General features: G+C 32.8%; 1 protein-coding gene across 2 annotated transcripts in view; it reads right to left on the bottom strand.

Moving 5' to 3' along the window:
* Positions 1-4472: 4472 nt before the first annotated feature.
* The window catches only part of Cdk13 (cyclin dependent kinase 13), a 99143-nt gene continuing 76878 nt past the window's right edge, over positions 4473-26737 (bottom strand). Inside the window, exons 10-14 of one of the 2 annotated variants that reach the window (XM_046437912.2) lie at positions 16759-16875; positions 16050-16181; positions 9873-10078; positions 6381-6830; positions 4473-5882 (exon numbers count right to left, since the gene is read on the bottom strand). In XM_046437912.2, the coding sequence (XP_046293868.1) occupies positions 5032-5882; positions 6381-6830; positions 9873-10078; positions 16050-16181; positions 16759-16875 (1756 nt within the window). In that variant the 3' untranslated portion in view covers positions 4473-5031. The remainder of the gene's footprint in view (positions 5883-6380; positions 6831-9872; positions 10079-16049; positions 16182-16758; positions 16876-26737) is intronic. The other variant, XM_046437913.2, reaches the window with a different exon arrangement.

Raw genomic sequence — 26737 nt, 5'->3', positions numbered from 1 at the left:
ATAGGTAGTTTAATTGGCTGACATAGAAAGATGTCCACAATATATTATAAATTAAAAAAATCAAATTACAAAGTTATGAGCAGTATAGTCCCATTAGTCCAAGTGGGGAATAAACATGTATTTATGTACATCCATCAAAGGGAAAATATTAATGGTTATCTCTGCGTTTTGTTTCTATTTTTTAATACATACATATATACACAGGGATAAGATGAGAGAGAATTGTTTCAGGCTTTTAGCTTTGTCAAAAAACCCCAAACAAACAAAACATGGCTCAGTGGATTACAAGTGATCATCATTACCATAAAAGATTATTGATCATCATTACCATAAAAGATTATTTTAAGATTATGTTCTGGATATAAGTAAAGAGAGAATAAGACTAAAAAGGTGGGGGAGGGGTGGATGAAATTCTTAAGCAATTTATAGACTATCAAATAATTTTTTTTCCAAAAAATAACAAATGGCTTATATTAATACAGTAGATTTAAGTTACAAGACTTTACTAAAAGTTCTTGTAAAAGAATACAATACCTTTACAACAATTAACTTAAAATTGGGGAAATTTTTAAAGGGTAATACTCTATAATCACTACAGTCTCATTTGAATACAATTGGAAAATTCTTGTTCTATGGTGAAAGAAGTTAAAACCCACTAAATTTGTTACCCTCTACAATTTAAAGAAGTTTTTTCCATTATGATCAAAGTTTTGGTTTCCACATTTTCAATTAGATTTCATGACTGACAGCTTATTAATTATACTTTTTTTTTTTTTTTTTTTGGTGGTTCTGGAGTTCAAACCCAGGGCCACAAGAATGCCAGGCAAGCACTCCACCACTTAGTTATGTCCCCAGCCTATAAACAGCTTTTATTAGTAGTAAAAACTAGAAACAATTTAAGACAGTTAACTGGAATCCAGGTGTGGTGGTGGAGGCCTGTAATCCCAGCAACTCAGGAGACTGAGACAGAAAGACTACAAGTTTGAGGCCAGCCTCAGAAACTTGGCAAGTCTCTTGTCTCAAAATAAAAATAAAAAGGGCTCGTGGTAGAGTGCCTTCTAGGTTCAATCCCCAGTACCCCCAAAACAAAGACCACACCCCACCCGCCAAACCCCGTCATGTCAGGAATATGGAAAATGTCTTTGGTAAATGACAAGCCCTTATTATTCCCCTTATAAAGTCACTTGAAATTATAAAACCATCAAAGGATTTAAAAAGATATGTTTGCAAGCTTGCTGACAACAATCTTCCATCTATAAATACAAAACACCCTTAATCAAAGATTAAGTACATAAGTACTTAATCTTTGATTAGGTACATAAGTATTAGGTAATTATGTACCTAATTAGGTACACAAGTATAGTCTTTTTTTTAATATATAAATAGAAGCACAGAACCTCTTCTTTTGAAGACTGTCTATATATATACAGTCCACATATACAGGTTTCTAATTAAGTTTTCCAAAATTGATATTTTCCTAATTTTTTCTGAATTAAAAGAAATAATGTAGATGTGGCTTAGAGGAACAAGCTCTGTCACCCCAGTTGTCAGAAAGAGGTCCTGGAAAACTCTCTCAGCCTCATTTTGCTTAGCTGGAGAATTACCATATAATTTTTGGTTACTGGTAAAAGCTGTTCATATTTTTAAAGTATCAAAAACAGTAGCCTTGAAAATTAGTAGATATATAATCAAAACTTATATTTCAGCTTTATTTAAAACAACAAACCTAGGGGGTAAGTAACCAATCAGTATTAGATTACACTCATAGCAAATAAATCAAAACCTTAACTTAGAAGTAGTAAGCATTTTGGTTTGGAAATATTTAACCTATTCCCTTTTAATTTTTCTCAAGAAATCTTGATATTTCCTACAAATTGGGCCATCACGAATTGGCCAGACTCAACTTAAAATCTGTTCAGAGACTTTTCCATACCAGACTTTCTCTATTCAAATTTCGAGTTGAAATTTTACAAAGACATCTCAAAATTCCATTTCTTATACTCACTTAGGTACAATTTGGATATAACTGGGAGTAACAAATACCACTAGCTTCTCCAGACATTTTTTTAAATGGTACTGGCAGCCTACTAGAAATATGATTTAACTTGGTAGCACATGACAGGAACCAAGTATATTTTGTTGACAGAATAAAACACTGAATCATAGCTAATGTATTATCGTAAATCACATTCCACAATTTATTCTAATCAATAAACTTAGCCTTACATAAAGTAACTTAAAATTTCAAGTCTCCAACAGATGAATTGAAGACCTGGACTACACACTGAGTTGCCTGCAGAAAAAAAATCTGCCATGCCAAGAAATACCTAGGGAATTTTGTATGAAAAAAGACATTTTCTTCTTTTCCTAGGTCACATCCTATTTTTAAATTACTTACAATCTCACTTACCTGCTTCTTCCCAAAACACTTAAGCAATATTTTAAATTCCTTAGATTTTATGCAATGCTCATTGATTACTGCAGGAGAAATAACCTAAAGAATCGGTATATTCCCAACCATGATCTATTTATTAATCCAAATTCACTGAATTGAGGTATAAATGTTATGAAGGGCTGGCATTAGGGTTTTTTACTATTATATTTCATCAATTATATGACACATTGTTTCATATAATAACAATCTTACATCTGGGATTGATTATTTTACACTTCATGGCATCTCAGTGTTGTGTTTTAAATGGCAACATTTTTTCTTCTAAGTGGCACATAAGATATTGGTGTGTCTCATAAGCAATGCTGTCTTAGAATAATGTTAGAAAGTGTAGTTCAAAATTTCCATTTCAAAGCCAACAACATCTCTGTCCTCCCAGCCACTCTCCCAGGATAAGTAAGTAACTGAAATGCTTAATTAGAAAAACTATGAAAAACTATCCAAACACAGTTCACTTTTATATAAAATATTTAATTTTTAAAACACAGGCTATTCATGTCACATAAATATCTTCAATTTTAGGTTAGCTGCTTATGGCCAGCAGAATTATTAAGTGTGACTATTAAGAATAACTTAGATACTGTCACTTTTAGGAAAGTCTAAAGCTCTAAGACTCACCATATTAAAATTTCAGAGACTTGAATACTGTAGCTATTTTGCTAAATTTCAAAATATTTCTTCACTTCCTGTAATGTAGTTTTATTATAAGTTGTTAGTACTCCAATATTCAAATAAAAGCAAAATAATTTTTCTTTCATTTTTTTTCTCCCAAAACAACAAAAAATAAAATGGTCAACTGACATCAATTCATTTTATAATAGTAAAATGTAAATTAGCTTCTTTAAAATATGCTTACTGTTACCAAACTATGTTTCCCACATCCTGTTTTGAAATGCAGGTTCACAAGTCAGAGAGCACAGGGTTAACTGGCTTTAGAACTGGAGCATTTTTTCATTCTGTAACAGTTGTTCCAATTTAAGACTCCAATCAAAAGATTAAACAATTAAAACAAAATGGTTAATTGGCACAACTTTTGATTTCCAGAGTCTGTTTTTCCATTTAATGATGATGGAAACACTTGTTAGTTACCTTTGGTTCCTTTCCAAAATTATTATAAGCGTGTGCTTGCGCGCGTGCATGCGCACACACGTGCACAAAACGAGAGACCCCAAAACATTACGGTTTAAATAACAATTATTCCATCTTTCTTTGTTACTTTCAATAAAAGAAAAAAAAATGTTAAAATGAACTAAGATTTTGTATGTCTGGCAGAAGTCATAATAAACTTTATAGAAGGTGAGAGGAAGGAAGATAAGAGGTCTTCTCTATTTCTTTTTGCTTCAATAAATTCAATCTAGGCAATATTTCTAGTTAACGAGTTGACTTTTTCTTAAAATGGCAACTGCATAACTTAAAAAATATGGTGTTTGCCACCCCTCCTCCCATGAACATTTTAATACATTTAAGCAAATTATGTTATTAATTCTTGCTTCTAAACTCCAAATGAAAATAGGGACAATATGGCAGCCTGAAAGAAAACGGTATCTTAAAATTCTCATTTAGCTGTTACCTTCAACCATTTAAATAACAAAACTTTTTAGAACTTCTCAGAAGTAACAAAAGGTACTGACAGCAGGTCTATTCCCTTTCTTTGCTCTCACTCCCCTACCAAGAGAAGGTGGTAGTGAAAGATAACATGGCCCAAAGATAGGCAGAAAATGAAGTGTGACAGGCAGAGGGAATGGACCTCACAGGGACTGAATAGGCAGCCACCCAAAACTTGAGAGCTTGCTGCCTGTTCAGTACAATGCATTGATTCCCTTTAAAAGACAAATGGGTGTAAAGGTTAACTACCTTTTCAGACCTTAAGCTCACCAGTTAAGGCACTTACTTAACCCTCCCCACCCCATATTTTTCATATAAAACCCACTATTTCATTTGAATGCATTTTGCTAGGCTATGATAATCTGCAAAACAAACAAAAATAACGTTGACCATTTTCTTTTATAAAACTGTTGCATCAAGAGAAAGGTTGTGTTTTATTTTCTGAAATGAGCACAAAGTACACCTTTCACAATAACACTGAAAGCAGGTGCAAGGACTGACAGTGACCTTTGACTAAAGGTAGCTTTGTAAAAAGAAAAATACCAAATAAATCAGTGCCCTTTCTGATTGTTGTAAAACTGGAGGGGGGCAGGAAGGGGTTGTTTGTTACATAAAAGTTGGTCCAAACTTACAAAAAAAGCACAAATGTGCATAGTTCAGAAGATCTGCAAGAGGGTCATAAAAGGCTTATGTCCCTAAGATTAGCATCCACTTAAAACTGCAAGAATACAAAATAAAATTGTTAACTAGAATTGTGAAGATGTACAATCAATAGATCTAGTTTTAAGAACAGCATGAATTTAAGCAAAGTTTTTTTTCTTTTTTTTTAAACTATTGTATGCAAGACCCTTTTCCACATAAAAATAAAGCTGTTGTTGAATTAATATTATTCAAGTCTCTTGGACTGCTGCCTTAAATTGCAGCTAGAAAAGTCTTTCCAGATAAAAATGATGTGCCTGAGGAAAAACAGATACTCAAAATGGTAACCCTCTCCCTCGACCTCTGCCAGCTGATGTGCTAATGTGTCCTCTGTATCCTTGTGAATATCCAGGCCCTTGGGCAGGAGAGGTCCAGGTCTGTCCATGCATGAGGCTGGGGCCTCCTGGATTTTCCTGTAAATTACCACCATAGTTATAGTTGTGCATCTTTGCTGGCAAAGGATGAGTACTCTCTGACCCTGTGGAAGGGTCACTGCTATTTGCCAGGACTGCAATAGGACCATGGCTATATTCAAATCTATGGTCCTTGTCTCCACTAAATAACATGGGACCAGCATTGAGGTAAATGTCTCCATATCCAGCTACTGAACTGGGAAATGACTCAGAAAAGGCAGAAGGCTGAGGTGGACCACCAGAATGAGATGAAGCAGTACTGTAGTTATCCAAAGACTGAATATCTGAGTTTCCAATGAAGCTACGTCGTTCCAATGGTGGAGCAGAACTACTTCCAAGACCATCGTTGCTAACATAAGGAGCAGAAGAGAAAGAAGAGGATCCAAAGCTGTCCTTGTAGTCTGAAGTGGGCACATAAGTGTCTGCTGCTGGATAATCAATACCACCTTCTCTTTTGGGATCATCCTGGGGCTGGTGCTGAGCAAGCAGCTGTAACAGGGCTGCTTTCACTCCAGCATGAGGGTCAGTTAATGAGGAACTAGTGGTAGGTACATGCTGGTTTTCTGTCCGATAATCCAGATCTTCCTCAGTGACTGGTGGTGGTTCGGGAGGCTCAGGAGGACGTTGATCAGGAGGCAGAATCCGAGGCCGGTCTGGTTCTGGTGTTAACTCCAAAATCCTCCTATCTTGGTGCTGAATGAGGTCATCTTGCCCTAAGTGAAACAAAACAAAAAGAGAGTCAAAAGCTAGACAACTGAATATTCAAAATAGATGTTTCCTATGGGTGGTCCTAAAGATGATTAGATGTTCTGTCTCAGGAAAAACACTGAATGAAAAGGAGAAAAGTTTACAAGTTTACAAGTAATGTTGCCTATTGTCATTTAAGTACAGGATAATAGTATGAATAAAGTTTATGCCTTGATCAAACATTCTTTTGTATTTGGAACAAGAGATTATCTTTTAACCTTAGGCTGACCTTACAAAAGTCTATAGCATTCATAATGAATTATGTCACACCTGGATAATTTGTTAAAGAATCTCTTCTTGGGAATAAACAAACTAGGAAACCAACCTATCACCAGTGACCCAGAATTTTCAGACCATCTCTTAGCAATGTCACTTAACAATCTGCATTATAGCAAACCAACAACATCGAGAAAACAATATGAATACAGCTGTGTTAGTAAGTAGTCAGGTATCTATACACTCACCCGATACCGGTGTGCTAGGTTCTGGAGGTGGCCTGAGTTGTAATGATGCTTCATGTCCTGATCCATTTTCCCGTTCTTCTAGTAGCACATCTTTCTGTTTTGACTGTTGAGCCTTTATTAACTGAGTCAACAGAACTGCAAATGCACTCTGCACAGCCGCCTGGGCAGCATCAGTCTCCACTTTAGGCTGGACGGTCTGAGAAGGCTGAATTCCTCCCAATGGTTTCGAAGGCTCCTGCTGTGGTGTTGATGGATCTGTCTGTTTTTCACCTGTTGCCAAAATTCCAGCAGGAAGGTTTATTTTATTTAGCTGCTGTTGAGTCTCAGAGTTTACCTTAATGTTCAATACTTGGACAAAATCAGCCATATTAACACTTGTTTTAGACTGTAGTAGGTTTAGTAGAATTGCCAATTCACTGTGGTTTAACTGCTGTCCAGGGCCTGTTATTACTAAAGACAAAATTTGTATTAATTAGAACTGCCATAATCCACAGCTCCTCCCACCCTCCAAATGGTTCCATGTTACCATATTAAAATATACATTTAAGGGAGAGTACTTCAGAAACACTGTGAAAAGGGCACCTCAATCTAGTTCCCTATCATGACATGTAACTGGAACATAAATTAGAACAAAAGAGAACTGCAGTCAATTTTCAATAAGTAATCTTTAAGAGTAAATACTTCAAAAGAAGTAAATACTTCAAAAGAAAAATCAAAACTATCAATAGAATCCCACTCTAAAGATTTAACCAGGAAATATCACTTTGTGAATGGAAAATGAATAATGATGATAGCTAACAGAGTGTCAGGTACTTTCTTAGCATTTTAAATCCTCTATTCTTCACAATCACCTTACAAGGCAGGCTCTCATATTAGCCTCATTTTACTGAAAAAGAAACTGACCTAAACAGACTATGTAACTTAGTGCCTAAGGTCATAGAATTTATAAGCTGCAGAAATTATATCTCAACTCTCTCTGATTCCAGAATCTGAGCTCTTAAACTAATACACCTATTTCTTCTCTAAAATAAAGTTTATTACTCAAGAATCTAACCTTATCTTTGAAGTAAATTCAAATTAGGATGTATTACCAACTCTGAAAAAAAATCTGTTTTTACTTTCAATAAGTTAGGAATGCTTTCAGAAACATGCTTATTATATGCATATATGACAGCATTAACTCATCACCAGTAACAGATTCAATTGTTCTTTCCAATTTTCAGTTTAGATTTCGGATGGTTGACATAGGTTCTTGTGCAAGCTTATGTGAATCACATTTAACAACAAGGCTCAAATGCATATTATACTATACATGGTGGTCAGATGATACTGATAAGCAATTTCCATTACCACAGATGTCAGACTCATAGACAAGAGACTCTAAGAAGATGAAAGGCTGATGATTAATGCCATTCATATTACTCTTTTTATATCACTTATATATTTTGAGATACTTTTTATTACTTCTTAGTATTATATTTAGGTTAATTCAAAACAAACTTGAGCAAATTCTTCTTATGATCCGCAAGCATTCATAAAGAACCATGTTAGTTTGCTATACCCCAAGGGCCAGTTTTCCTCTTTTTCTTTTTTTTTTTTTAGTTGTTGATAGATCTTTATTTTATTTATTTACATGTGGCACTGATAATTGAACCCAGTGCCTCACACATGCCAGGCAAGTGAGCTACCACTGAGCCACAGCCCCAGACACCTTTTTTATTTTTCTTATTAGCATAAATAATCTCCATGTGAACTCAGGGAAACACTCTCTCACAGAAGTGTCTCTTTTGGAATAGAAGCATTTTCTTATTTCAATCCACTGATGATAAAGGAAATGAAGCAGAAAGAAAATTCTTGCTTTTTAAATATTTTTATCTTTGTTTTATTTATTTAGTTATGTGGGGTTGAGGATCAAACCCAGTGCCTCATGTATGCGAGGCAAGCACTCAACCACTGAACTACCCCAGCCCCAAATTCTCACTTTTTAATATAAATGTGTTTTTAAAACTATCAAAAAAGTAAAAGAAAAATATTAAAACTCTCCACCATAATTAGAGTTGTAAAATAATTCAGAGATAAGTAAAGTATAAAATAAGCTCAGAAGGCAGTTCATTTTTTACCAGCTAAAGTAAACTACCCTCTATTCTTCTAGGTGTGCTCCTACTCTCCTCCTGACAGTCATGAAAATAAGACAACTATTACCTGAGATAATAGACTACACCCTTTAAACTTCTTTATTTCCATTCTCAAATCAGTATATAAAACATATAACATATATTAATAGGAACAATTACTGTTCTCTTTTGCCTTTCTTCATATTTTACATATTTTTTAAAAAAGCAAAATAATACTGAACTTGATATAGATTAACCCTCACTGTATAAAACAGATGTGTCTCCTAAAGTTATATATATATCAAATATTCTCATGTGTAAGGAAACTTCACTATTTCAAGAAGGAATATGTCTGAACAACAAATAACCATTGCTTTGGTTTTTAAAGTCTCAGGTACTTTATATGTGTGGTTTAACCAAGGACAAGGTTAAGCTTGTAGATTATATGGGCAAGCATTAATGGTAATCTTTCTCAACTAATCTCCTCTATATTTATACTCAACCACCAAAAGTTCCAAAAGTTCAATATGATCCATAGATCTTTTTTAATTAACTAATTACTCATCTCAATAAGTGCTGGTCTATTTTTTTCAGGTTTAACAAATCACTACTTACACACACACACACACACACACACACACTTATTTTATACCAACTTTGTCTTTGTTAAAAACAATTAAACTGAAGCTGAATGTTTCTGGATTCCTGAAACAAATGAGAAAGTATGTTTCATTTTTACAGGTTATTCACTAAATGAGGTGATTTTAACACGACTTCTGAGAACACTGAAATAGCTAACTTTCCATGAAGAAGGTTACTTCTATGACAGACTGAGTCAGAGGAAGAAATCTAAATTTTTACCAAAATAAGTGGATATAAAATATCTTCCTTTATCATTTTATTTCTGGCACAAATATCTGAATTTCTATGATGTAACAAATACATATCATTGAGTGACCTGAGGACATTATAAATGGCATGAAAGAGTTCTCATTATGATTTTTGGCTGTCTTTCCTATCTTCTTCTTCCTATTCCGTAAGTATCCACAGACATTGAGCACTGAGCTTCCCGGAGAATAGTGTTAGTAAAAGATGTACTGAGTCCTGCACTAGGGAAAAAGAGAAATCTGACCAACCACCAATCATAAGTAAGTTGATATTTCTTTAGAAATTATCTTACCTTGAGATTGCTAAAAATTGTGGTTGCCAAGAAGCAATGAAACTTCTATACTGGCACAAACAATAAGGAGACATCAAGTTCCATGAATAAACCTTAATTTTCATCTTTTTAGCCAGATGCTTTGACAGCAGAGTAATATAATCAACATTAGCCATAAAACAATGTGAAGAAAATCAACCCATGTAAAATATTACTGACCAGGTGCTACATTTGAGTTGCCCTGAGATTTCAGTTGTGTAGATGGCAACACACCCTGGGGTGTGTTGGTTCTGCTGTCATCTAAGCCCAAAGACAAGTCCTTTCTGGGGGCTTTAATTGTGGAAACATCATCAGTCATGCCCATCTGCTTCTGTCTTCTTCGCTTTTTACTCCATAACTCATGACAATCTTGCCATAAAGGAAGGCTGAAAATATATATGAGTATTAAATTGTGAATAGTATTTCTTTTTTTTTTTAAGTTGTCAATGGATCTTTTATTTATTTATATGTGGTGCTGAGAATCGAACCCAGTGCCTCACACATGCCAGGCAAGCACTCTATCACCGAGCCACAACCCCAGCCCATGAATGGTATTTCTTAATAAAAAAATATGCTAACATTACTATGTAGCACCAAAGCTATATCCCAAGCCCCCAAATCATTCTTGAAGACTTCATATGTAGACTTTGTAAAACTCCTCCAATAAAAATCATCTTTGCCCCATGTCCTTCAGGGCTTTACCTTTATTGATGAACAATTTTTCTTTGTCTTCTAAATAATCAATAAATAATCACTTATAAAAATTTTGAATGAAGAATATATATTCATAAAAGTAGGCTAACATTATCCTTGGTGCAACATTTTTATAGGCAATTCTTATCATATACATCTTACACTGAATAGGACATGAAGGAGGCAAAAACATGCGATTTGCAGAAACTAGATACAAGATAAAAAAAAAAATACAGGCTAGAATATGACATTTGTGGGAAAACTTCCTAGGAAAAGCTTTTATTTCTTGATAATAAAATGCTCTGAAATTATCTTGATGCTACAGATGAATTTTAAAAATAGGTACTTCAGGCACTGAGAAGGTCATCACTCATCAACAGAGTTCTGAATAACTAGTTAACTATCAAAATCACCCACAATTCTGAAATGATGACCTGAATGTAATTTCATAAAAAGTATTATCACTACAGAATAATTTTGCTTAAAGAAAGACATAAATATGTGATTTATAAATGTTTCTTATTACCCTAACAAAAAATCCTGTGCAAACATTACTATTTTATTTATTTTAAAGATAAGAAAATTGAGGCTTGGAAAGGTTAGTAAACTTGCCCAGAATATCTATAAATTTCTTTAAGCAACCCTACCTGGTGATATATACCTGCAAGTCCTCAACCTGGATGTTTTACCTTGAGGAGCACATGAAGCCTTTCCAAAGGGCTACACCTGAAATTGTTTTAAGGGAATTTCCATATCCATATGTCTTTTTTCCTAAGACTGAACTTTGAAAGTTGCCTGCATGTTCAAGCAAATTCTTTCACACCTCCTCTTTTGCAATTACTTGTGTTATAAAATAAAGGCATATGCAACACTGTGGTTGAATCTTAGCAATATAATAAAATATTAGTAAAAAAAGGTCATTTCCAAAAGATTACAGATAGCATGACACCTTTTATAAAATTAAAAAACTAAAATTTTAAAATATAATTTATGAGTACATACAGATGGCAACAAAAAGTATATACCAAAAAAACAAACAAACAAACAACAACAACAACAAAAAAAAACCAGGGATGGTGGTTACCTCAGGTGGAGGAAGGCAAGGGGATAAGTGGGAAGAAGGGTTATGATATGATTAAAATAAGGTTATTTTCAAAGTTCTAGGTTTTGTTTGGTAGGTTCATGGCTGCTTATTAACATTATTTAAAATAACTAATTAAAAAATAAAAGAGAGCCATGCATGGACCAATGATGAGTGACACAAGGATTATGATTAAACCAAGTCTATGCACCTGAGGTCTGAAAACAAAACAAAGGCATACCTCTCAGCCATCTTACTATGGTGCATTGCCTCAGCGTGTAAAAACCTCCTGGAGTAACAAACAAAGGTACAATTTGAAATATTGGTATGAAGCTTTAAGGTATCACAAATCCTCCAAAGACTTTCCTTTCTCTCTCTCTCTCTCTCTCTCTCTCTCTCTCTGTGTATGTGTGTGTGTGTGTGTGTGTGTGTGTGTGGAATGTAAGCCTTAGCCTCTACTGGGATACTCTGAATTCAGATATATTACAGTTCTACAGAGTGGGTAAATGAAGTGATATCCCCTCTTACATCGTGATGGTCAAGAAATGCAGTGCTCTTACAGGAGAATCTCATAAGAGCAGAGCAAAGTAATCCATAAAAAGGGTGTTTCCTCCCACAATTTAAACTTCAGAGTTTCTTTAAAGGTTATCTCAACACTTGACTCTAGGTCAGATAAACATTACCCTACAAACAGCTAAAATAATAAGGTTAGCAATGCTGATTCTTTTAGATAGACCAGAAATATTTTCCAAATAACTAAATGGAGGAAGTTTGGTTGAAATTCAGGCTTGCAAGTAACTTGGCCTTTGTGCCTCAGTTTCCTAACCTTTAAAAACAATATTAACAACACTACCCACTCTATGGGGGTAGAGGCAGTATATGTTAATATAGGTAAACACTTGAATATGCCCCTCACACAGTAGGCACAATATTCATGTTTGATATCAACTGACCATCATTCAACAAGGGAGGTTAAAACTATTTTCTTCAGATCATATCATGAAATATTTATTCCAATGATAATCATATTTCACCTTATAAAACAACTAATGGAGTTTTTCTGATTTATTTAATACTCCACTCTCATTTGATTATTCTGAAAAAAATATTTATCAAAGGAATACCCATGCTTTTCTTCATAGTCCTTAACTCATATTTTTTGCTACTCTTGCATCGTATTACAAAATAAAATGCTCTATGCTTGCATAACTTTGTTATTCAAATATTAAATCAATGCCACTATAATTTCAACCTGACTGCTTTACTAATTTATCTAATAAAACACACTCCATATTACTGGTTTACAGAATGTCCCTCAAATATGTACTAACATACCTATTTTTCATTTGAAAAAATGCAGTCAGGTATGCTGTGATAAAATTTAAGTGATTTAACATTAATTACAATTTATAAGAAAAAGTTACAAGTATTACAAAAAGTCATTTAATAAATATGGATAGCCAGGTTCCATGCCTGTAACCCCAGAAGCTGGGGAAGCTGAGGCAGAAGGATTCCAAGTTCAAAGCTATAGGTAAGCACTTGAATATGCCCCTCACACAGTAGGCACAATTAGTGAGGCCCTAAATAACTTAGTGAGACACTGTTTCAAAATTTTAAAAAAAGAGGGGACTGAGGATGTGGCTTAGCGGTTATATGCCCTGGGTTCAATCCCAGGTATCAAAAAAAAAAAAAAAAGACAAAGCCAATGAAAACTGAATACTTAAATTACTGGATAAGAAATCCTTTCATAGTTAACATGGTTTCCAATTCTTTACTATCAAGAAAATTGAAGGAAAAAAACTTTAAATTGATGTCTTAAAGTTATTGAAAATCACTTGATTAAAAATTTTGGATACATAACATGGAAGAAATTCAAAGACGGTAATATAATTATGAACAGCTCCTTCTACTCTCAAATACTTACTTATTAAGAGTATTCATAAGAATAAAAAATAAGGCTGGGGCTATAGCTCAGTGGTAGAGCACGTCCATGAAGCCCTGGGATTGATCCCAAGCAACAACAAAATAAATAAATAAATAATAAAATAAAATAAGAATGAATGTGGAACTGTATCTCACTGTAGAATAATAGTAATCAACAGGTACACCTTCATTAGATTTCACTGATTTTTTTCCTTTTTTTTTTAACTTACGTATAGGATGTATATACAGAGTAATTAATGTAATGCATGTTACATTATAATAAAAACCTACAGAAGTAATGGAATTTCAAGATGAAAAAGGAACAATGTCTAACTGTAAAACATTTTCTAAGTGATCACTGAATGTTACCATATTTAGATCCTACTGGATACATTTGCTAGTTCAGGGAAAGACTAATATAACTGCTCTACTTTAAAATCTCAACATTTAAAATATATCAAAAATTATATCCTTCATAACTATTTAAACCCTTAATTTTAAAAGTTTAGATATCAACAGAAAATATCCTCTATACAGTTTTAGCAGAATTCTCTCAAGAGCACAAACTAAAGTGATTAAAATTAGAATTAACTAATAATGGGATAAAATAATATATTCCTCTTAATGTGATAGAAGAGAAAGCACACATCACCACGCAGATAATATTCTTTATTGTTTGGAGGGTAGTGGGGGATTGAATCCAGGGGTGCTTAACAATTGAGCCACATGCCCAGTCCTTTTTATTTTTTGAGACATGGTCTTTCTAAGTTTCTGAAGCTAACCTCAAACTTGAGATCTTCCTGCCTCAGCTTCCCAAAATGCTGAGATTACAGGTGTGTATTACCACGGCTGGCTAGACAGAATTCTCCCCCTGAAAAAACATCAAACTAATTCTAATCATGGGAAAGCAATCAAATCCAGATTGTGGAATATTTTATGAAACAGCTAGCTTGGGCTTTTCAAAGAATGACATGATAAAAGTCCTAAGGACACACCAACTAAATACAATGTGAAGTCTAAATCAGTTTAATTTTTTTTTAAAAGTCAATAAAAATTATTGGGCCACTAGGAAAATCTAAATATGGACTATTAGCTCTTATAATGTGAAATTTCTTACGTTTTTATAATTATAATGGTATTTTAAGTATGTAAAAGTCTTAGTTCTTACAGATATATAATATTTACAAATGAAGTGTCACCTCCACAAAACAATATTCAACTAGTTCAGGGAAAAATTTATATAGAGTGATAATGCAAATGTATCCAAATAATAACAACTGGTGAATCTAGGTAAAGGATATGAATGCTCATTGTACTGTTCTTGTTTTTTGTTTTGTTTTTGGTTTTTTTGGTAGAGTTGAAAAGTTTCCAAATTAAAAGTTATAAAAAAAATTCTTTGACAGGGAGGAGAGTCAAAGTTTTGAGACTACTAACACATTCTGATAAGCAAAAAAAATATGAAAAACTCAATTTAATAGTGAATGTAATAGTGAATGATTCAGTTCCTCACCATGTCAGATGACAGGCTCTTTTCACCTTTTTTTTTTTTAATCATCCTAAAGCCTATCCAAACATAGTTCAATAAAATCTTTTTAAAATTTGTTTTATTTATTTATTTTTTTATATGGTGCTGAGAATCAAACCCAGTGCCTCACACATGCGAGGCAAGTGCTCCACCCCAACCCTCAATAAAATCTAATGAAGCTAAATATAACAGCTTCACAGAAATACAGTAAGCCCAACCTAATAAGTGGAAGAGCTATGATTTGAATTCCAAAGCCCATGTTTGTTCATACAAAATATGTTAATTTTATTTAAAGACACATAAGATTAGTCTTATTTTTAACCCATCATGTTAAAAATTACTTAAAAAAAAAAATACGAAGTTTCTAGACCCTATCAAGAAAGAAGTAAATGAACCATTTTCTCCCCTTCTCTCTCTCAGAATCAATCCTAGAGATATTATAAGAGCCATGAGAATGTGAAGGTTCAAAAGCACAGCTACTCTGATTCTGAAACAATCCAGTTTCCCCTCCATCAGATAATAACTCATTCTATATATGCTTCTGATACTAATATTGTTTTAGTCAGTGATAAGGATTTTCTGTTGTGCAGGAGGATGCTATAGAATATTTTCAGAATTTCTCTTTCTTAATTTTGAGAGCTGGCTCCACCCTTTACTAGATTTGTATTCTTGGGCAAGTTTCTTAACCTCTTTGAGCCTGCTTCCTCCTCTGTAAAATGGTGAGAAGGATAATAATACCTACCTTAGAGGATTATAAAGATTAATATAATACATGAAAAATAGCACAATACTCAAAATTTTATCTATAAATATTACTAGCAGTGTAAGTATTGACAGAATTAGCAGCAGCAATATTTTCTTAAAGCTGAAATACATTACAATATCTTGCTGAACTAACCCAACATTAGCTAGAGAAAGGCCGCATCCCATGATTAGCTCAACATTAAGCAAGCATCTAACTGCATTCTAGATGTGCAAACTACACACAGTACTGCAGTTTTATTTTATTTACTTATTTTGGTCTCTTTCAACTTAATTAGGCATGGAAAATCTTTTTTGATCATTATATACAGATGTTATTAAAACTGTCCAGATTCTACATATGTGAAATCTAATATAATAAAAAGCTACTTACTCTGGTGGAGGCATTTTTGAGGGTTCAACATCTCGTAGGAACTCACACTGAAGAGCCTGCTCAGCTGTGCACCGCTTACTAGGATCCAAGGCGAGCATGTAATCAAATAAGTCTAAAGCAGCTGCAGGAATACTATATAAGAGGATTACAAAAGTCATATATGTTTTGTAGACACAAGTATAGTATTTCTTTAGAAGCTTAACATAAAATATTTTTAGTTAATTTTTTAAATTAGAAATCAAATTATTTTAAATGCTAGCATTTTATGTTTATAATACTTTATTCCAATAAATCTCAAATTTTCCTTTGAAGAAATATTTAATTACACAATTTTTATAACTAATTGGGGAAAACAATGTATTTTATTATTCTATGGGCAATTTTATTATATCAAAGTAAAAACCAAACAGAATAGTTTTCTAAACCAAAGTGAAAACCTAAACTTAAGTAACTTAAAGTTGTATCAATAAAATTTAAAACAATATCAATGAAATTCTTTGGTATAAGCACCAACCATACTATCCAAATCACTGATTCTACAGTGGTGGTGAAAAGGAAATTTGCATATACCAAAGGCAAACTTCAAAATTAAATGGCCTAGCAGAACTGGATAGATCTACTACAAATCAAGAGGATCAAGTAACATTCAGAATTCACAAAAAAATAACAAATTCAATGCAATATGGATGCTTAAGCATTCACTTCTTACAAAACAAATTCTTCTCTTAACTTTCGACGATACTGCTTCTTTGGTTTCATGGTGTTGAAATATGGTAGTTTAATTACATCAGGCCACACTGCAGGACATGGGCTCCCACATATACGGCTAAACAATACACAAAAAGAAGTACATCACTATGAACTATATAGAAAAAAATTATACCCACAATTATTCTACAAAACATTAACTGATTTTCAAGTACACCAAAGTCGAAGCTTTTATACAATGTATAAAAGTCTGATTAAATATTTTAGTAATCACAGGACAATTAAAGAAATCAAATTGTTTTCAGTATATGCCTCTAGCAACTCAAGCATTCCAGTAAGTAGAGAACCTTCGTATTTCAAAATACATGGCCTATTCTTAAAACCAACTTAAAAAATGTTATGACTATAATTTAAGCATATATCTCACTGTTTTCTGGGTACCTGGCACTTCCTGTTCAAATGAATTAAAACTGTTTACAATAATAGCATAAACAGATTTCTGAGGTGGTATACCATCTCAGGAAGCTAACTGTAGTAAAGACTGCAACTTATAACAATCTTAAAATATTAAAGATCAGTTTAAAGTAGTGCCACTGACTGATCACAAGACATTTAAAAGTTTTAACTCCTTTATTCTCTGCTATCTATATCTTGAAACTACTCATTAATTTGATAACAATTAGTAAATTCATATTATAATTTTCAGAAGATATCCTACAAATACGTGAGTAACTCTAGCTGGTGAACATTAAAAAACTGATTTAATAATATGTAAATGAAATATTGGTTAAATATGCTTAACTTAAATATATCAAATATGTTGTGTAATCACTGTCAGCTAATTACCACATATGAAAAAAAATGTCTACCCATCTCTGAGTCCAAAATAAAAAATATTCTACACATAACATAAACACAGGTAAAAATGCATACAAAAGAGATGGCCAAAGTTGCCAAACTTTCTTTAGATGAGTTTTAAAATGCTACCTCAGAAACACACACATACATATATGAGAAAACTTTTTGTGTTCTTTAAAATTTGTCACTGAAACGTACTTTTTGGTTTTTAGTTTAGTATTTCTATAAGTTTTTAAAATATTAAGATCTTATGTTTTTTGGTGCTGGGGATTGAACCCTGGGCCTTGTGCATTCAAGGCCAGCATTCTACCAACTGAGCTACATCCCCAGTCCAAGATCTTATTTTTTATATATTCCCATTCTCTTCTGCCTTAAACCCAATTTTCAAAAATTTCTCAAACTTCCTCCCTTAGGGAAGGTCACAATCCCAGGGCATGGGCTCTCCATGATGTGGTACTAAATTGTCTGCTTTATTTCATCTCCTAATGCATCTCTCTCCACAGACCACTCCTTTGTGTCTATGCTTACGTTTCTTCTCCCTAGATTCTAAGCAGCTGAATCCTTTTCACTTAACTTCTCAAGGTTCAGATCAAATGCAATTTATTCAACAAATTCTTCTCTACCTTCAAATGCTGATTAGAATAGCCATTCTTGACATAATACTTGTTTCACTGACATTAGTTTCATCTGCTTTGGTATTTTAACTGTTTACATGTTTCTCCTACTATAATTTCAGAAACTATGTCTCTTGTTTTTGTACACTTCTCCAAGTAATTACATAAATTAATACCACACAAAATAATGTACATTATTAGTAGAAGTATGATGTATACTAGAAGAGAGATAATTAAGGATACTTTTGATCACAAACAAACCTGAAAACTTAACTAAGGGAAGAAGCAAAGAATATTGGTTATAATTCTAGAGTTTAGTAGACCATAAATAGGTGGGAAAGAGAATAAAAGAAATTATCACTGACCGAGAGAATAATACATGCAAAGTCATGGAAGTATGGAAAAATAAACATTTGGGGAAAAGACTAAGTAAAACAATGTAGGTGGAATTTCAGGCTCAAGGTCAGCTGGAAGCTGAGAGTTGGGGTAACACAAAGTTTTGAGGCACTTAGCCTACCTATAATGAAGTCAAACTCTGAAAACAAACTTCAAAATTGAATCCTGTCTGTGTGATATTGGTCAAATTGCACTGCTTAGGAACCTACTCTTGTAAAATGGAGATTAATTTTATTTCGGAGCTATAAAATTACAGGTGCCTATTAAGCCCTATAATAAAATTATTAACCTTAGCTAAAAAGTTTAAATTGTTTTATTATATGTGCTGTGGAAGATAACTGAGTACTTAAGATCTCTAACTAGTAGTGGCACACACAATGGAACAGACATGATAAGATGGGAACTTTCTAGAAACTAGCAGTCACAACAGCAACTGATAGCTGCATTTTAACAAAATATGTGCTTTTGTGATCAGTCAGCTATCCCAGTATCATTTACTAAAGACATCTTGTAATGCATCACATGGTAAAGCATATACTAAATTCCCAAATGCCCAAGGGAATTTATTGTGATCCGAAGATCCAGTCTGGTGTCAATACTATATGGTGCCTTATATGGGATTCAACTTCTGCTCTGAAATTATAAATTAATTTAGAAATGGCTCCTATCTTTACAATGCTTAATATTTCTATCCCAGTAATATTCTTCCATTTCCTCAGTTTTACATATTTCTCCAATGAGATTTGTACTTCCTTTCATAGGTTTTATTTTCTGCTTTTAATATGCTTTTAGCCTATCATATTTTCTAAGCAATTAATTAGAAAAACTTCATATAGGAAAAGTTCAAATTTTGATGTATAAAATTTTTAGATAGCCATCTGAGATTTTTGAGTTCCCAAGTACTAACCATTGTTTCTTTGAAGCTATCCAGATTTACAATCATTTCACTTATAATTAGAATCTGTCTATATTTTTTTCAAAATGATTTTGTCTTTATCATTATGATTTGTTGTATTATGTGGCAATTCTCAAATATGATAAAATGATGATGGTAGTGCACAATATTAGTTAACTCTGTAAGTATCACACATAATAAAGATATTGACAGATATATACACAAACTGACACTTATTCCTGTTAAGAAAGCATTATTTACTCTTTACTATGAATTTTTACTTTTGTGGCTTTTATATTTTAAAAATGTGCTTCAGATTAACTAGTTTTCTAAGAAACTCATCATTTTTATCATGGGCATTTTCTACCCGGTGCTACTAATGTCATAAATTCTGTTAAGAGATTTCCTAATGTGTATTCATCCTTACTTTCAAAGGAGGAAATACCACTTGAGCCTAATAAAACCAGTATTTCAGTTTAATGCTACATTTTCTACTTGTTAATTTAAATGTTTTGTTTCAGTATTCATACATAATATTTGAGAACAGCAAAAGTTCTCAAAAATGGGGTCTAGAGAGTTTCCCTATAGCAGTCAAAATTATTACCAAGACATTATTTGTCTTTTTCAAGTATGTTAACTTGCATGAATAGTACAAAAACAATGGTGGATAAACTACTGGTAACTTATTATATTATATTAGTGGTAAGTACTCTTTACTACCATGCAATTTGGGGGACTAAGTGGAGTCAGTTTCACATAATACACCTGTTAAAGCAATAAATAATATTATTTGATTCTCACATTTGAATATATATCTTTGTACTATTCTGTGATGAAATGGGATAAACTCATACAGCACTTCTGCTGCACATGTACAATATGAGGAGAGATATTTGTGCAATTATTTGAGCTGCAAAGTGAAGTTACTGCTTTTTAAATGGACTTCCATTTTACCCGCAAGAAGTTACCAAATGATTGGCCATTCAGATTTGGGTATCTACCAGATATTTTCTCAAATATGTACAAAGTGCTTTTCACTTCAAGGAAAACAAATAGTATTTATTGTCAATTGTAAAATTTTAATTTTCAAGGGAAATTAGAATATTGGAAAACCTGTACCCAGTACTACTAGCTTGACAACTTTTTACAAGATTTTTACAAGTATTAGAAATACAAGAATTTTCTGATGAGATTAGTGAAGACAAATATAAAATGACATGTTACATTTGGAAGTTCTGCTCTATTCAGTGAGCCAACATTTTCCAAATGATCAATGAATAACATCATAAAATCATCAGATAAAAGACCTACTCAAAGTATAAGACCAATCAGTTTTCATTATATAGTAAAAAATATTCCTTCAAATGAATTGATTGCACATTACAACTAACCTGTAAAAGACTTCCACTTACATAATTTTTGTCATTTCAAAAAGAATATGCACAATTATCTGAAAAAGTTTATTGAAAACAGCATATTACAGATGATTTCCAAGTATGATTTCTATTAAGCCAGACATTTAAAGATTTGTAAAAATGTCTAACAATGTCACTTATACCAGCAACTTTTATCTTAGTTTGGAAGACTTTTTAAAATTAAAATGCTGTTAAATTGTATTAAAATGATAATTATAAATACAATCAATATAAAACAATAGCTTTTGAGATCCTCGATAATTTTTGAGTGTAAAAAAGTTCTGAGACCAAAAAGATTAAGAAACGTAAGTGTACAGAATATTTTATGCTATTGGTATATGAAGGTATATGATTAATCTTTTACAATAAGTTTCCTTCTTTTCCTATATTTTGGAAAAAGTAAAACCAAATCCATTCCTGTTAAATCTTAACAATCTTACCTGAGTGATCATCTAGGCCTAAAGTTTTGTATGTATTTGGATACGGTATGGCAGAAGCCAGAAGCAAGATTGTTTTAATTCTAATCTACTTATAATTTATTCAGTGATTAAGTCTTCTTTTCTCCATAAGAAATAAACACTGCATGCACATTGCAAGCCAACTCTTTGTTTAGCTAGCTATTCTAGAAAGCCTGGAGTTTAAAGTGTGAGCCTAACATCTATGACCACAAAGAACATTTTTGCTCTCATTCATTCATCCAATTCATCCCATTTAGGTTTTCTGTTCTTTTTCTATCATTTTTTGAACCATCATACTTCTATTACAAAACTTTACTAATCTTCCTAGAATGCTCCCTGGAATAAATCCAATTAAAAATAATTCAAATCATTGTAGTGAAAAGCTCTTTAAAATAGATTGATCAGTATTTCCACTACTGACCAGTTTTACATGTCTTTAATACTTATCATAGCTCTCATTGTGTCTGAGCCTTTAGAACAGGGAAAAAAATCTAGCATTATTGCAAATAAAGTGAGGGGGGAAATATGAACATAGAATACATATTTTAATTCTTACAACCCTAAACATGTTATTAGTCCTGTTTTATTAATGAAGAAACAAATTTAGAACATTACAAAATTTACCCTAAGTAACAAGAGCCAGATGTAACTGAATTAGCATAGAACTCATGTCTGACAAATTCTAAAGCTCACACCCCTTTCAATATAATCTGCTGCCTCACTACACTGAGACATTTATCAGAAACTTCATTTTCATTTTTTTAAGTCAAGCTACAAAATCAAAACTGAAGCATCTCTCATATTATAAATATTTGGTACCTTAATAAAAGAATTCTGAAATATATAAAGCAGAAAATAAAAATTTCCTTCCCTATCTTTCTCATAAGTCCATATTCAGATTAACAATTCCAGACTCTTTCGATGTATTTAAGCTAAACACATCCTTCTGTACAATGGCTCTTTTTATGTTGCTTTTTTTGTCAGTATTTCCAGATTTAACATCTCCTTTTTATAGAATGCTACTAAGCTAATGAGCTGAGCTTTTTTAACCTATATAGGTCATAAACTGACTTAACCATAAAAAAAAGCACACCCATGTCATAAAGTCTTTATTTGCTGTTCCTTCATTGTATTTAGATCTTTGCTCTATTGTTACCTTGTGGTGGTACATCATTCCCTACACTTAACTACCACCTAATATATTTTGCTTATTTGCTTCGTCTGCCCCTAGCAAGAAGAAAACTAGTCCACAAGCAAGTAGGAAACAAGCTTTCTGCCCTCCTCCCCTAGGCCCCCATTGTATCCTGAGTGCCTAGTAACTACCACACAACCAATATATATATTGTTCAATTATTCATCTTATTTGAAATATCTATTCCTAGATGGCTTTAACTAAAGCCATTATAATATTAGTAACTACTATTATTTGCTTAACATGATATCCCTAATTTTCCCAAGTTTTTTGTTGTTGTTTTTCAGTACCCGGAATGGAACCTAAGGTTTTGTGCATGTTAGGCAAGTGCTCTACCACTGGGCTGCATATCCAGCCCCTATTCTGATACAGGGTCTAAGTTGCCTGGACTGGCCTCAAACTTATGATCCTGCTGCCCTTGCCTCCAGAGTACCGGGGATAACAGACATGTGCTACCATGCCCAGCACAATTTTCCTCCTTTTTAAGAACTTTCCTACTTATTTCCACGTTTATCTTTCCTAGGTAAACACAATATCAATTATTAAGTTTCAAAAACAGTCTTTTGAAATTCTCATTAGGAATGTACTGACTAAATACAGGATGAACTGCCATCTTTAAAAAAAAATTAAGGCTTCTTAACCAAAACAATGTATGCCTCTACAACAGTTTTTCAAAGAATCTTACTAAGTGGGACATTATAGTTTTAAAATTCCTGAGTTACATATGGTGGAGGTGTTTTATTAAAGGTATCTTTTTCCCCCACTGTGTTTCCACAGTGTATACTAATATCATTTCTCTGCTATTTTAACAAACACTTTTTAAATTATTTTATTTATTTCTTTACTTTGAGACACAGACTCACTAAGTTGCTTAGTGCATTTCTAAATTGCTGAGGTTGGCTTTGAATTTAATATCCTCCTGCCTCCTGATTCACTGACATTACAGGCATGTGCCACCACTGTACCTAGCTTACCGAACACTTTATTTTGAAGTGTTTCAGGTGATTTGCATTTTCTGTGTATAAATCTATATACAATGTTATCCTACACAAATTAACAACAATCCTGCTTTCACTTTATGTACCTCTGTAGGTTCACTTTCCTAATAATATTAGCTAATTGGTTAGTACTTCTAATACATGAACACGTAACAACACTGAAAGACAACTTTTCCTCATTTTTGTCTTTACAATTTCTAGCATTTTGCCACCAAATATTATTCTGGCTATTAGTTTGTGATACATATTTTTATCATGTCAAAAGAAATACCCCTTTATAAAAGCTTATGCATTTAGGCACACTATTTTACTTCTATTAAAATGCTGAACTGAATTATACTAACAGATTTCTTAAACTTCCTTGAATTCTTGAGATGAACCTATAAGTTAATTGTTAATATTTCCCTTAGAAACCTTGTATTAATATCTTAACAGAAATTTCTCACAATGCCTCTGCCAAAGATTGATATTTGTGTCAGACTATATAAAAAAGTTCTAGACCTTTTATTTAACACAGTAATGATTAAAAAGTTTAGACTCTAATATAAGATACAATATTTGGATTTAAATTTTGATTTGGTCACTTGCTAACCCTGGATAAATTCTTCAATGAGGTTCAGTTTTCTTAACTACAGAAGGAAAATACTAGGGTTTTTATGAAGTTTAACTGAAATAATTCAGATGATATTCTTAGAAGAAAGTTTCCATTGTGTATAAACCTCTTAACTATCATGGATGAAAACCCTAATGCCTAATAAAATTAGGACCAACAGTTGGTTAAATGGAATAAAACGAATTAGAGGGAATTACATAAAAGAGGATTCAAAGAAACACAATTTAAGCATTTTATTTTCATTGAAAAATTTTAAATATACATTTATTCTCCAATCTTCTGACAAAAGCCCAAGGTTTTTATTTTAACACAGTATTTATTGAATGGAATTCTGCGTTAATTTTTTTGCACAAACCACAACCATAACACATATCAACAATTTTTAGTTTGGGTTTCTAGAAATTAAAAACACTTTCAACACAACTGGCATGCTAATCCCTTCCAAATTTTTAATTTTTCTTTCTAATTATGCAGTTACTTGTCCATCTCTAATTAAATAGTAATACAAAGTTTTTGCAAAGTACTACATTTGTCTATATTTAATTAAACCATATATATCTGCATAAAAAAATGGAAACAATCACCCACCTCCCTGGTTGACAAGATAAACATTCTTTGACAGGATAAACACATAGTCTTACTAACAAGTGACAGCCTACTAGCTAATAAGCATTTAGCATGCCAAATTATCAAGCTAACATTTATTTATAGAAGGAATGGAGAATATCAATAACCTAATAATTTTGTTCAACAAAAGGCTGGATAAGAAAGTTTCTACTACATTATTTCATTATGGAGTAATTAAAAGAATATTACAAGTTTTGGTTTCTGAAAGACCTGCAAGATTTTACCTATGAAAATGTTGGAGCCTTGTTCTCTGATTAATGATCTGTCAGCACTATTTCACATATTTGAGTTTTGTATTATGTTCTAGTTTCAAGTTGGGTGAATCAAATGGCATTGGAGTTATTCAACTGTCATTGTATTTCTTTTTTTTTTTTTTTTTTGGGGGGGGGGGGCTGGGGATTGAACCCAGGGCCTTGTGCATGCAGGGCAAGCACTCTACCAACTGAGCTACATCCCAGCCCCTCACTGTATTTCTTTATACTCTTTTTTCATAATAAGTTAAGTTACTAGGTTAATTTATATTGCACGTGTATATGAATAACCGAAGACTATATCTTAAATGTATTTTTCTACATTTTTCTTATTGAACTCATTAAGTGCCTTCTTATTCCCTGGATTTATTTTGCTGGTTCTTTTCCCTAGCTTGTCAGGTGAATGTTTGATTCATTTAATTTCAATTTTCTTAGTACTATGCAGTTGTGTCGTTTAACGACAGGATGTGTTCTGAAAACTGAGTGTTTAGGTGATTCTGTCGTTGTATGAACATCATAGAGTGTACTTACACAAACCTAGATGGAATAGGTCAATCACTTGACGCGGCCTCTTGATGCAATCAAGAGAGGCAGTAAACACGAGTTGTATGAGGCTGCTGCCAGCGTAACACGGCATACTGTTTTACAGTAAACTTTTTTATATATAAGTAGAAGAAGTACAAGCTAAAATAACAATAAAAAGTATAGTATAGTAAATACATAAACCAGTAACAGTTGCTTATTATTTTTATCAAGTATTATGTACTTACATAATTGTATGTGCTATAATTTTATATGACTAGCAGCACAGTAGGTTTGTTCGGCATCACTACAAAAGTGAGTTATCTTTGCACTATGATGCCACGACAGTTATGACATCACCAGAAGACTGTAATTTTTCAGGTTTTTGTTTTGTTGTTTTTCAGGTTTTTGTTTTGTTTTGTTTTGTACTGGAGATTGAACCCAGGGGTGTTTCACCACTGAGATACATCCCCAGTCCTTTTATAATTTTTTGAGACACTGCCTTAAGTTGCTTAGGGCCTCACTAAGTTGCTGACGCTGGTCTCAAACTTGTGATCCTCCTGCCTCAGTCTCCTGAGTTGCTGGGATTACAGGTGTGCACCACCAAATCCAACTCAGCTTCATTATAATGGGGGTCACTATTGTATACAGGTCTGTTGCTGACCAAAACAGATCCTGTATATAAAACAGACCCTGCTATATACATCCCTATATAGCACATGACTATATCTAAGGCTATGATTTTTTCTAAAAGCACAGGTTTAAACCATCTGAGCCCATAGTTAGTCTATCATTTTTTTAACATATTTAAAATTTTTAGATACTTGAGAGACTGTGTTTCCATTTTTTACATTAATTTCTAGTTTTATTCTATTTTTATTTAGAGAATATAGTCAGTACTATTTTGAAGTTTACTCTCGTTTTATTTTTCTACTAATATATAACTAACTTTTTTCAATGTTCGATTAGCATAAAAATATATTTCTTAGTTTGGTGAGTATTAGTTCCTCCTGATCACTGTTTATTTGTTGATCACACAATGAAAGATAAAAGTTTTCCTGTGCATCAGGTGAAATCCCTCTCTCCCTGCTATATAGTTTGGATGGGTCCCACAAATTTCATATGTTGGAAACTTAGTCCT

Source organism: Marmota monax, unplaced genomic scaffold (assembly GCF_021218885.2).
Source record: "Marmota monax isolate L192 unplaced genomic scaffold, Marmota_monax_Labrador192_F-V1.1 WCK01_AAM20220418_F8-fsc00109, whole genome shotgun sequence".
In the NCBI taxonomy this organism is placed as follows: domain Eukaryota; kingdom Metazoa; phylum Chordata; class Mammalia; order Rodentia; family Sciuridae; genus Marmota; species Marmota monax.
The sequence above is the reverse complement of the archived record's forward strand: the minus strand, read 5'-3'. Positions and strand labels throughout refer to the sequence as shown.